We start from the raw sequence: 13,693 nt of genomic DNA, 5'->3' as shown, positions 1-13,693 counted from the left end.
AGGGGAGGGAAGGGGAGGGAAGGGAAGGGAAAGGAAGGGAAGGGAAGGGAAGGGAAAAAGGCTGGCTGGATGTGGCTCTGTGCTAAGGCCTGAGTTCAATTAAAAAAAAAAAGGAAATGAAAATAAGAGCTGGTTCTGGGTAAGACTTTACTCTGATCTCCTCTTCTATAAAACGCATGGACTTCAGTGCATTAAGAGCCTCCATGTTACCCTCCAGATTTATTTTGTAATCCCATCTAATAAAATCACACTCTTATTGTCATGCTTTGACATATGTGTATGATACTAGGATTGGGTTGGATAGGATAGGATTTGTACATAATATAAACTGCTCCTTAGACACTGTATCAGTCCACAAGTCTATATTTCCACCTCTTGCTGCTATAGCAGTTGTGGTCAGTGCCTGCCTAGAGCACGGCCCCCAGCCCCTGCATGTGTTGAGCCATCGGCTCATGCCTTCACCCTTCTCTGGAATCTGGCCCGGGGCAGATAGGAATTGTCTAGGCTGGAGATTTCTGCCTCACCCTGGAGGCAGCCTGTAGCCAAAAACAAAAAATGTGGGAGTCAACTGTCCAACCCTCTTGCCTCTGGTTGGAACTCAGGTACACAGAGCACAGAGGTGTATAAAACTCTACACGTTTTCTAAAGCCTTGGAAAGTTATGAGATTCCTGAGTACCCCGAAGGATGAAATTTCACAAGGGAGGTCAAAGGGAGACTGGAAAGTACCACCAAACAGATTATTTGGGCTACACCGGGAGGATCCGCCTCTTTTATCTCTTTCTAAGTTTAACATAGAAAAGTCTGAGATGATGAACCTCTGATCTGACCAAACTATTCTCTTCCCATCCCTGGGTAGTAAAGTAGTCTTTCAGGTTAGGAATGAAGATGGGGATTTGAAATGTGTATATGTTTCCAGTAAAACTTTCTTCAGCCCTTGAGAAATATTTATATAATATGTATTTCTCAGACAGCTGAGGCACGTTTGTTTTCCTTTTATCGTGGGTCTTTGCAATTCTTTCTTGATCTTTTCTCTCATTGCTCCCAGCTCCACTATTTTCTTCTCAGTGCACATTTACCCAGATGACATCAAGTTTGGCCATGCGCACCTCTGCCTCAAGTCATCCGTGCTGCTCTCTGGGTGGGGCAGCCAGTTGCCTGTTTCTGCTTCTGTGGCTGTGCAAGCAATGCCACTCGTCATTCTAGGGGTTTTCATGAGGACTTGGAAATGGCCACCACAGACATACTGGACGCCATGCCCGTCTGGAAGGCATTTCCTCATGGCTCCCTGCTCTCCTAAACATTCCCCAGAATGCGGCACGTATTTGCTCTGACTCTGCAGGGGACAGCCAGGCAGCTGAGTGCAAGCTGGTCTCTGAGGGAAGGTCGGAGAGCAGGAAGGTCCTGCCCCCTAAGGAGGGTGCTGATGGTCCTTCCTGGGACAAAGCCCCGTATCGTCCTGGAGAACTGGGCAGTGGGAGCAACTGGCAAAAAGTCAGTGGCCTAGAGGTCTGCAACTGGACTGTCTCCCCGCGGTTTCAGGGGCCGCACAGCTCAGTACACCTTGGCAAAACCGCTAGGGCCAAACTCATCATTTATATCTAGCTACGTATTTTTCATGTTCATGATTAAAATATTTTTATTTTAGAAAGTGCATGTGATTAAAACTATAAAATTACTTAATCAAGGTTTATAGAGAAAAGTAAATCTCTCCCCTACTCTTACCCCCTAGTTTCTTTCACAAAAATGGCTTAGGTTCAATGGTGGAATTAAAAGTGATTTAAATTTTTCCATTATTGTTTATAAATGAATACTTTCCATCTGTGTTTTGTAAACGATCAAGGGTTTTGCCCTCAGTTCACTGGGGAGAGGGCCTTGGTAAAACAGTACAATGAATTGTAAAAACCACTCCTACTGGGTGTATTGCCACTTATCACCCTGCTGTTACAGTCGCTTAACAGCCATCCTCAGTTTCTGTCCTTATCACATTGCGAATCTGAGGCGAACAGCACCTTCCATGGACCACACTTGGAGCAGCGTTGCTTTAAAAGTTTCAGAAGACTGTGGGGGTCACATCAATGACAGAAGAAAAATAAAATGTTATTAAACATATTAAGCATGGTGGTGGTGTGCACATGTAATCCTAGCACTCTGGGAGACTGAAGCAGAAGGATTGTGAATTCTAGCCTAACCGGGGGAATTTGGCAACTTAGTGAGAACTGTCTCAAAATAAAAAATTAAAAAAAGGACTGGGGATTTAGCTCAGTGAGAAGGCCCTGGGCTCCTTCTCCCTGTCACACACAAGCGCTAGCAATATGCTTCATAATGAGAGATATTATTGAGCATTTCTGTCATGGCTTCATTATGAACTAGATATGAGGACCTGAAAAAGAGACGGCAAAACTTCATAACTAGAGTTAACAATAATGAATTGGATATTTGCAACGAGTTAGTAGAGAGAATTATGAATGCTCCCAACACAAAGAAATGATAAATGTTTGAGAGGTTAGATCATCCCATTACTTTGATGTGATCATTACATGTTCCATACATGTACTGAAACATACCTATCCTAAAAATCTGTGCAATTATTATATCATTTAAAAGTTTTAAATTATACTTAAAGGGACTTTGTGCCTCACTTTTTCAATGGGCAAAGTGATAAAATTCACAGACACCCTCTGTCACTATTAAGCATAGTATCACAGGACAGCTCTGCCACCCTCTGCACCAACTTGTCACACTGGACCAGCTCTGAGTCAGGTGGGCTGGGTGCTGGGGAGTCAGCACTCACACCTCGACCCAGAGCAGCCCTGGACTACAGAGGCAGAGAGCTGCCGCAAGAGAAACCTGTGCCCCTCGGGTCAGGCAATGCGATACTATGCACACATCCTGTACTGCTGATGGCTTGCTTACACTCCGGTGCCTGCAGGACAGGCCACTTACAAGATACCTGTCGGTAGCCTCCTTCCCTTTCCTGACTCATTTCATTTCCCCAGTCCTGGCATTTCCTGTGATTTCTTCCCATATAAACTACTTATACTCAAATTCTTTTTCCAGAGCCTGGGCCCTCAATGCTAGCTAGACTTCTACACAGCAGAATTATTTAATCAAAACCAAGTCCCTGTCCTACCTTGGACTGCTTCCTCAGACAGGATTACTGAGGCCAACACCTCATCGTGTTTTGGAATGCCTCAAGCAGTGTATTTTCTAAGGCACCTTTGTTTCATTCTGAGGTGGATTTTCTCTTGCTTCCATCTCCCATAATTCCCTGTTTTTCTCTGCAGTCTTCACAGTGGAAGCCACAAACGGCAGGACCTTGCAGCCTCTTTTCCTTTCTCTCAGGAAATTTCTCAGCTTCTCTTAAGGGAAAGTGAGCTTGCCTCTTCCAAGCCCTGTACGTTAGAGGGGAGGCCTCCGGACAACAGTGGTATTCCTCTGAGTGTTGGCATCCGGTACACAACTATTACTTTGACTTTAGCTCCAACTTAGCAGGATAGCCAAGGTGTTGACAGTTTTCCCAAAGCAGTGGCCCTGAGTTTTAAGGTTTTTTTTTTTCCAAATGGCACTCCCTTAAACTCCAGAGAAATGAAATGTTTAATCTTGGTCTCTCCTCAATCATCTCTGAAGTTCTGCTTTGTTTCTCCTCTCTTTCCCCGTTATCTTCTTTTTTGGGCTAATTTGCCCTTTTTAATCTTCTTACAAGCCGGCAGGCATGTTACTCCTCCTTAAATACTTGTTTATTTATTTTTTTAAATACTTCTATTCAATGGTCTAAATGGGCTGGGATTTGGAGGGTGGTTTGCTTGTGGGTCAGGTCTGGTTGGGATGACGCAAATGTTGTGCCTTCTGTATTCACCAAAGTCCCTGAATGCCTCCTTCATCCACCACCCACACCGAGTAAACACTTCCAGGGAGCCACACAAGCTGAACCTGAGGCATGGAGACTCTGTAAAACAAAGCCAGTCTCGGTCTGCCCTTGGGGAACAGCATTCTCAGGCCTTTCTCCTTTGTACAAGGAAACACACCCCTGACCTTTTCTTTTTTCTTCCCTCTTAAACAACTCCCGAGACTTGTTTTCTGGGCTTATCTTTCAGATGATCAAAGTGTCTGAAATAACTTCTTCTGTCATTACCTGTCCCTGAACCTACTCTGTTTTCTTTCGAAATTTATCACACACACCCATCTTACCTCACCTCCAGACCACATTACCTGCCTTTCTGGAGTACTGCCTCCCCACTCCACTCCCTATCCTTAAAGGAAGAGAAGATTTTTAAACTGCTGTATCTTTAGCAATTTTTGTTGTTCTTTTCTTTTTTTTCGTCTTGACACACGGTCATGCTATGTAGTTCAGGCTAGCCTTGAACTCATCATGGCGATTCTCCTGCTTCAGGTTCCTGAGTGCCGGCATTACAGATGTGCACCACTGTGCCTGACTCCGTAGCATTTTAAATAGTGCCTAAGACACAAGTACTCAGTAAATAATTCTTGAATGAATGAATGAGTGAATAAATGAATGAAGAATGAATGAATGAATACATCTTTGGAGAACTAAGGATAAAGAAGTTAATCTCAGATTTTAAAGCACTGATGCTACCACACATATAGAAATGAATAGCTTTGGTATTTTGTTAGCAAGGATTTACCTAGAGGAGCCAAGAAGATTGATCAGTGCAGACTATCAGAAGTATGGCCTTTACTTCTCAAATGTGTGGCTGTCTCACCGAATACTTCCAGAAAGGCTTTGCATCAGTGACTGGGATTCACAGAGTAGCTCTGACTACAGTGATGGTACTTGTAGCTTCTGTTTATCCAGTGTGTTCTCCTTCCGTCACTTCAGGGGAGTTAAGGCCTGCGGGCTATCGATGCGGATGGTGTGAATGTTGTGTCTGCTTTGATTCTTGCCTCTTCCTCAGGCCTCAGTTTTTCTATTTGTAAAAGGAGCTCCTGACAAAAAGGACCTCAAAGTATCTGGGCAGATCAAATGAGTTGATACATGAAGCAAGTGTTTAAGTAATGGCAGCTGTAACTCCTTTGTACCTTTCTCCATTGGACCAAATTTACTTCCACGAGGAAGCCTTTCACTTTTGACTATGCTCTTAACTTATTACAACCTATCTTTTCAGCTTCCTGGTAGAATTTCATGCTACAGAGAGCTACAGCCAGTGGTTCAGAAGAGGCTATTGTCATTGCTTATCCTGTCTCCTTAATGAAGAGGCAGGATTCTCCAGTGCAGTGCTGCCTCTTGCTCAGGCTTCCCTTGGCTGCCCTGTGCAGAGGACAGGCTGGCCAAGAAAGACGCCTAGTCTTCCAAAAGAACATGCCTAGTCTCCCTCTTCCTTTCAGAGGTGACCTACCCCTTCTATCTGACCCTAGCAACGTACTCCTCTTAGCTGACCTCGGCATTTGGTCCTGTGTTTCCATTGCCTTCCCTTTCTGCAGCTGCTGTTGCAAGGGAAAAGCACCTGCCTGTTGAGAAGTTTCCTTTAGTGTGGCAGTCCCAGAAAACAGATTGAGCCAGAGCCAACAGTGGTCCTAAAAGATATTCCTGATGAGGAATACAGAATGGAATATCTCCCTAGGTGGAGTTGTGCCCAGGAAGGCAAGCAAGACCTGGTCTTCAACATCCATGTGGTAAGTTGCACTCAATCATAAAGATAGAATAGAGTCACTTAGAGGCAGGAGAGGTGGTTTCACATCCTCTGCATGATCATCCGCTCTTTACTGCTTAGTATCCTACTTCATTCAGTTGTATGAACAGAATGTTGGTGGGCTGGGGATTTAGCTCAGCGGCACAGAGCCTGCTTGGCAAGAGGGAGGTCGTGAGTTCGATTCCCGGTACCGGAAAACAAACAAACAAACAAAACAAAACAAAAAAAACCCCAGAATATTGGTTGACCTCTTTTGTGAAGGAAAATGCTCTTGTATAGTTCATTGCATGAAGGAAGCATATTTTATCTCTCTTTCTTTCTTTCTTTCCTTCTTTCTTTTCTTCCTTCCTTCTCTCTCTCTCTCTCTCTCTCTCTCTCTCTCTCTCTCTCTCTCTCTCTCTTTTTCTTCCTTTGAAATGAGAAAGCCAGTGAGGTATGGTGGTGCACACCTCCCCAGCACTCAGGAGGCTAAGGGAGAGGACTGCCATGAGTTGGAGACCAGCCTGGGCTACATACTGAGTTCAAGGCTGGCCTAAACTACACAGCAAAAGCCTGTCTCAAAAAAGCAAAACAAAACAAAATGAACAACAACAACACAAAAAAGAAATGAGAGAGCCAATGAAAAGTAGTAATACGTATGTTACAAGTTGTGGGAATGAAGTTGAAGCTAAAAAGAACTGTTTATATTTCTCCCTCTTATCTTACAAATCAAGAGATTTATTGTCTATTTTCTTAGTAAGGTGGGAGCATACCTGCATATGTAAGTTTTTAAAAGGCAAAGGGGAAAATCAAATCCTGTTTCTAGTAATCTGCAGTTTTCTTGAGGCCAAAACCTGTCTTTCCACTTGGGATTACACAGAAGCTTGAGGAAGGACAAGACAAGAGGCCTATCCTCAGAGAGAACACTGCCGCCTTCAGCACTCACAGGCTTTCCAAGAGACTCTAGGTGAGAAAGAAAATTCTCTGAAATTAGGACTAAGTTAAAAATCCGTCTGTAAGATTTTGAAAGTACATCAAAAAGAAGCAGAAAGAAAGAAAAAGAGGAAAGAAAGAAAGAAAGAGAGAGAGGGGAAGGAAGAAAGCTCTAATGTTTTTAGAAGAAGAGACCAACATAAGAGAAACAGTTAAGTACTGTACGTGGGTCCACACACTTCATCAAGAGAAGGGCTTTGTGTCAGGACGAAAGTGAAGATGCATAAATAGCCTTGGGTTTTGTAGCTTGAGCGGAGATGGGAGAAACAGAACTTTGAGCTTCAGATCAAACAAAATGAGAGCAGAGATGGTCTCTTTCCTGTTCCCCCAAAGCCATCTGTTCTTATCATAAAGGTTATAAAAGCTTTTTTTCAGACTAGCTGAACAAAGTAGACACTATTCCTTCCTTGGGAAAACTTGCTTATACTGTATCCCCTTTTCGGTACCTGCAAAATTGGTGAAGTTGGTTCTTCTCTATTACCCTAAATTCTTCCACATTCAGCAAGTATTAACAGGAAAAGGCTTTAGTCACCAATAGCAGTGAATGCAGGAGCTCTGAAAGGGCCTTAATAAGCTGGTGGCACTGAGAGAGGGAAAGACAGAGACACAGTCTCAGCTCGTGCTTAGAGAATGAAAGCACAGAAGATACCGGAATCCAGGTAAATTTATTCTGACAGTGACAACAGCCTCATCTCTGATACAAGTCATATCGGTCCAAAGGTTCATTTTGAAACTGTCAAAGCTTTCAAGCAGAAAATTATTCTCAGTGGCTGCAACTTGGTTAAACAAATTTCACGGCATGAGGAAAAACGAAGTTACTTTTGGAAGTGTCTTAGCAAAAGAATCCCAGGCAGGAAACCAGAAGTAACGCTGTTAGCCAGACAGGTAGTGCCATTTCCAAGCTGGGGCCCAAGAAAAGAGATGACTGGTGAGCAGGGTGTAGGGACAGAAGAGGTGGCATGGGCCCGCCATGGAAGGCGGCCTAAACATGTTTGGGAAGAGGTGAGTAATCAAAGCCAGTGTGGCGCCAATTTCAGGCAAAACAGTGGGTAGTTTGACCCAGGAGTCAAAACTGAGGCAATTCGAGGAACAAAATAGATAATGACAATACTGGACACAAACAGAATAAAATAAACATCCATGATTCCAAGCTGATATAAACACATAATTAATGGGGAACAACAAATGATGATGAAAGAAAAGACAGCTCTTACTTAGAATACCTATCAATAAATAAGGTATAAGAAAAATAGAAAATACCCATTAGGCAAACATGACAGTGATAATTGTTACATGCAAGAATTATTGATGGATCCTCACACTAGTGGGCAAAACTATGAAAAGAAAAAGTTAAATTGCTTTTGCTAGGTATTTGATACCTTTTGCACTGGCTGAAGTATTTTCGTATCAGATGTATATTAACTATAAATTTAAAAAAGCTGTCTTCGCAGGTGAGAAAGCTGACTGACACAATTTTAACTGAGCGGTCAGATTTACTGTCTAACACCAGTAACCCTGTGCCCCCTCATGTGACACACTGAGAAGGGGACAGCAACATATCAGTGTTACCCCAAATACGTACTCTCAATCAGATCATGAGAAACATCAGAGAAATGCAGAGAGAGGCAGTGTATAGAGAGACTGATCTAAACTCTTCACAAGAGTCAAGGCTGTGACACAAGATAGGGTGAAGTAAAGGAGAAGTGGAGGTGTGCATGTCATCCCAGTGGGTCTCTTGTCCCAGTAAAGGACATTACTGGGGATTTATAGTCAGAATAAGGTTTACAATTAATTAAGAGCTCTGTCCTACTGTCAGTTTCCTATTATTGATAGCTGTAGACCATGGTTTGGGTTAGATGTTGACATTAGAGGAAGCTGGGTTAAATGTAGCTGAGAACTCTCGGCACTATGTATACAACTGATCTGCAAAATTATTAAAAAACAAAAAGCTGAAGATAGAATTAAGCTTAGCTGGATTTCATTTGGCAGCCAGGCAGGACGAGGCTGAGACGAGCACAGTTCTCAGGTAAGACCCAAGACCATGACACAAATTAGCGAGAGAAGAGTCAGGAAAGGATGTATCAATGCGGGCCTCTGCCATTCTCGCCTCTGCTTGATCAGAGGACAGTACTCCCTATAGCAATAGTCTCCCTACCCTGTGCACCCTGGGTGTTGCCCAGCCTCTTCTCCATTCTCCCGATGAACAGCAGTGGTGGCCTCTGCCAACAGAAAAGTATCGGCACAAAACCTGCACGGAAGGTTTCAGAGGCCGTGGCCTCACGTGTAGGCAGAGCTGTGAACAGTGAAGTCAGCAGGTAACCTGGGGAAGAAAGAGCCAGCCAGCAGGGCCCCTGACATTTACAGAGCAAGCAAGAAAAATGGGGGTCTCCTCACCCATCTTCAGTGACCTTAATTCCTCCATGACATCCCTTCTCTAGAGTTCTCAAAACAAGGCTAATGTATCAAGCTATTCTAGTCATTTTACCCAACAAAAAGTCACATCTACAAAAAAAATTGACACTCAAATCCTTTTTCCAGACCTTGTAATTTCAAAAACTCTTAAATATCAACTAGAGCCAGATGTTTACTTGAATGTTACCAATTTGATAAGCAGAACTAATTCTCATAGTGCTAGTGTATTTCTTGCTAGATATTAAAATATTTGTAGAGAGATGCATCAAAGCAGTTATAGGAAGACTTACAAAAAGAGATGCAAAGTGTTATGTTCCAAACATGGTTTGCAGCTTAGAAAAATGTAGTGATTTAGCATAATTCTAAGTAGTTCTGGAATGGCTAGTAGTGCAGGCACTCACTGTCATTGTAGAGATAACTGCGCTGTGATTCACCCAGAATTATGCTGTACACCAATCACACACTGAATCATTATGAGAGCAGGCCCACCTCTGTACCATGCTCAGGGGCCGTACATACCTCCCACTGCATTACAGCGAGATGTCATTTCCCAAAGCACCAAAGCCATGGAGTAGACATCGGTCTGCTTGAAGGACTCAACATTCTCCAAGTTCATCCTGGATTCCAGGACCTCTGGGGCCATGTATCTTGCAGTTCCCACCTAAAGCAAAAATAGACGTCGAGGTCTATCATTTAATTCCAGTTGCATCTTTGTCTTCACAATGTAGCAAGTGCTTGTCCCTCACAAGAGCAGGTGATGTTTGAAATAACGAGCACTGCACAGAGAAATACAGCTTCTATGGTGAATTTTAAAACTAGATGGTCTCTCCCTGAAAACTCTTTAAAGACTATGAACAAAACATGCTGAAATAGGGAAATGCCAAAACCCAGCGCTGCCTTATCAAGTCTCATGATAGATGGCATCACATTATCCAATAACATCCTTACAGATAACTTGAGACAACATCGGTGATATTTTAGATGTTTATTTTTGCTTTTGCAAATTAAACATTTTTTAATTCTTGAAACTTCAAGGCTTACAATGAAAATAATCACCATCAGTTTTCATCATGTAAGAACTGTTTTAATCTTTATTTACCCCATGGCACATTCCGGGATGTCAAGGGTGTAATATAATTTCATAAATCTCCACAAAATGAAAGTCATGTGGAAGTATTTCACAGTAAAAGACTAGAGCTGGATCACATTATGATTTTCATGGGTGTGCCACAGAGGTGTGTTTTGACTTTTAAGCCTGTGCTGCTCTCTATTACTGCCAGTATGCAAACGGGGGACCCATAGAAAAAAGAAGAACTATTTTTAGGAGAAACATTTCAAATTTAAATGCTTAATAGTGCAGCCTGGACAGCCTGAAGAAAAAGCAATAATTGTCCTACCTTCCCAAGGACTTACAGAAGGTCAAGTAATTTGTTATCATTCCTATGAATATTTCTTATTGACATGTAGCAGAAGAAATTTTTCTTTTTAACAGGTCACTGCATGACTCATTATCCTGGCACATTAGTTTGTTTGTGTTTCAACATGTCTATCTTAATACTCCTGTGCTGGCATGGGCACAGCGGGCTGACTGAGCGGTAAGTGAAGGTCCCAGAAGCATGTGCTTCCACATAGCTAGAGAAAATAGTGATGGTTCTGATGAACTCCACACTGTGAAAATGTGGGGCTCATCGTTCAGACAGGATGCCTTGGTAACATCTAATATCGTTCCAATAACACCTTCACCCAAAAGGTTTCCACTTTAACCTCCGAGAATGTTTCAAAAATGGAACTGCTCATTTGTTCAACAAATACTTACTGCCCACTTTCACTGTTCAAGGCATTGTGTTAGGTGTCTTGACATGGAGGTGGATTTGGTCTTCAAGGAAACTGCCTTCTGGAATGTAACTACCGATGTAACTACCAGTGGTAGAGGGTAGAAAGGACCATGCACCATTATGAGAGGGAAAAAATTGAGATAAAATGCTAGCAGCACTTGAAGCGAAGAAAAATCACTTGCAAATGGCAATGAGGATTGATTCTAGGAGGAAAATGTGTGTCCTGAGTTGGGAAGGCTTTGATGACTGGGGCAGAAATGCTGCCCATTAGCAAAGGTATCCAGTCACGAGACAGTGAGCATGCCCTGCCTTGACTCCTGGCTTTGACTAGATTCCTAGCCAAGTATCCAGGGCCTCGAACTACATGAGACAAGAAACATGAGTTATTTATTAAAAGGTACGGTGTTGCCAGCAACAAGGAAAGAGGATCTAGCACCAGTTCTCACTTACCTGCCCACTATTAGCCAGGTCATCTACAGACAGAGTAGGGTCCAGACGCAGGGAAAGCCCAAAGTCACACAGGCAGCAGGTCAGGTCGTTCTTCACAAGGATATTGGAGCTCTTGAGATCTCTGTGCACAATGGGCATCTTGGGTCTCCCACATGGTGTGTGGTCACTATGGAGGTGGGCGATGCCCCGGGCAAGGGAGCTGCCCAACTTGCGCAGGTCCTCCCAGCTGATGACATGCCGGGTGAGGTACTCCTGAAGGTTGCCCTTGGCATGGAAGGCAGTGATCAGCCAATACTGTTTCCCCAACTCTGTCTTCCGCTCCTCAGCTGTGAGGAACTGCAGGATATTCTCATGCTTCAGGTTGATGTCGGAGAAGATGTCTTTCTCTGTTTTCCAAGAGGCATACTCCTCATAGGGGAAGATCTTGACTGCCACAGTCTCAAACTGCTCTGAAGTGTTCTGCTTCAACTTGGCCTTATAAACCTCAGCAAAACGGCCTTTGCCCACAAGTGTGTCGAGCTCGATGGGCAGGAGCTCCGTGTTGTGGTTGATGTTGTTGGCACACGTGGAACTGATGTCAGAGCGGTCGTCCTCCAGAATGATGGCACAGTGCTCACTGAACTCCATGAGCTTTCGTGGCTTGCTGCTTTCCCAGGATGGGCTCAGCTTCTGCTGCCGGTGAACGCGGTAGCAGTAGAAGATAACGATGACAGCTATGGCGATTCCTAGAGGTGGCAGCAGACTGATGCCTGTCACTTGGAATATGACTAACCACAAGTCAGGACTGCTGGCAGCATATTCTGATGCGGAAAAAAAAAAAACAAAGGAGAGAAAGTTGGGTCAGTAGGCACATGCTGTCAAGAAGTGAATCCATGTCTCAAGCATCCATCCATGTTAGCATCTGTGTATAGTTTTTGTGGATGTTTTATTATCAATATTCTCCAGTCCAGGATTGCTAATATATACCTGTTCATTCTTTCCTATCTCTGGCCATCCAACGTCTCCTACCCTTCACCAATTGCATCTTAAATGTCACTCCCTAAGGGAAATCCAGGAAAAGTTGGTAAAATATCATTTTTATATATCCTCATAGTACAATGAGCCCACATTGGATTTGTATGTATCATTCCCTGCTAGCCCCAGCAGACAGGGTGCCCTACGCCGGATGGGACTCCTTCACTGAGGTAAACAGCATTCAGCACACAGTAGATCCTCAGTATTATTAAATGAAGACAAAATATTTTCTAAAGGTTAACTACGGCCAAGGCATTGCAAATGGCATTGGCAATGTAGACAGGATGGCGCCATTTCTACCTTCAGAAATGCTGCACAGGTGAGGTCTTCTGAAAACAGATACCGTCACAGTCTGACACAGTCTTTGCTCCTTCCCCAGTTCCAACCTTGTGCCGCTCTGATCACCATCCAGGCTGCCCTGACTCATCAAATCTGAGCTGTTAGAGGAATTTACGGAAAGGATTTCTTTGGAGGTTTGTTACCTTCTGTCCACCTAGTACTCCTCTTTTCACTGTGCATGCAGTCTGTCATTTCACAGAACATAAAAAATTAATAGTAACAAAGGAAACACTACTACAAAGGTAGGAGAAGTTACAGGTAGAAATGTAGCCAGTTTTCTGACTTGGAACACTGAAGCAGGACGAAGAAATGTTTATCTAACTTTACTGTTCCTTTGCCTGCCTTGGTTGGCTTTGATTTGCTTTTCTTTTGGGAAAAGAAACATGGATAGAAGCATGCAGTCAGCAGGAGACAATAAAAGGCAGTAATAGTTCAATGAAAGCATAAAACTGGTGCTTCCATTGGGCAAAAATATGAGAATTCTATTGCTTGATGTGTCATTCATCTGCCCTTGAAGTTACTGAGCAGGCCTCATGCTCAGATGTCAGCTTTATCCATTAAATACATCAGTGCTGAGTGTCTACTATGGGATGACACTGCCTTCAAAGAGCATCCCGTAGAGGAATTAATGAATAAATGCTGACCAACATACAGCATTCTGAAATGGGAGCTAAATGTGTGGTGCAGTCTATGTCTTAGTGGAATATGAAAAAGATTAGAGAAACATGCGAAGCACAGTGGCAATAACTGAGTTGGTCTCTGATGGAATGGACAGGTTAATGGGGGGCAGAAACAGTTGTCCAGCTGTCCTGATCAGCAGAAAGAATATATTCTCTCTCTGGGAACTCTCCCACCATTACTCTGCACAGGGAAACAAAAAAGGGAAAGAGCTCAGTAAGGGATATGGAACCAGACTTCATGTCATAGAAGTGATTTTTAATTCAGTGGACAGTTTTTACCTCCAGTAGGTGTCTGAGGAAAAAAAGTGAAGAGGCACAGCCCAACAGTCCAAGTGCAATAGA

General features: G+C 43.3%; 1 protein-coding gene across 1 annotated transcript in view; it reads right to left on the bottom strand.

The window, feature by feature from the left end:
* Tgfbr2 (transforming growth factor, beta receptor II (70/80kDa)) overlaps positions 1–13,693 on the bottom strand; it is a gene marked incomplete at its 5' end in the record, with an annotated part of 80,351 nt that overhangs the window by 8,309 nt on the left and 58,349 nt on the right. Inside the window, 2 exons of the mRNA XM_005387519.2 lie at positions 9,553–9,694; positions 11,319–12,118. Of these exons, the coding sequence (XP_005387576.2) occupies positions 9,553–9,694; positions 11,319–12,118 (942 nt within the window). The remainder of the gene's footprint in view (positions 1–9,552; positions 9,695–11,318; positions 12,119–13,693) is intronic.

The sequence above is a fragment of the Chinchilla lanigera genome, unplaced genomic scaffold, assembly GCF_000276665.1.
Source record: "Chinchilla lanigera isolate Chin_1 unplaced genomic scaffold, ChiLan1.0 scaffold00029, whole genome shotgun sequence".
Lineage (NCBI taxonomy): Eukaryota > Metazoa > Chordata > Mammalia > Rodentia > Chinchillidae > Chinchilla > Chinchilla lanigera.
The sequence above is the reverse complement of the archived record's forward strand: the minus strand, read 5'-3'. Positions and strand labels throughout refer to the sequence as shown.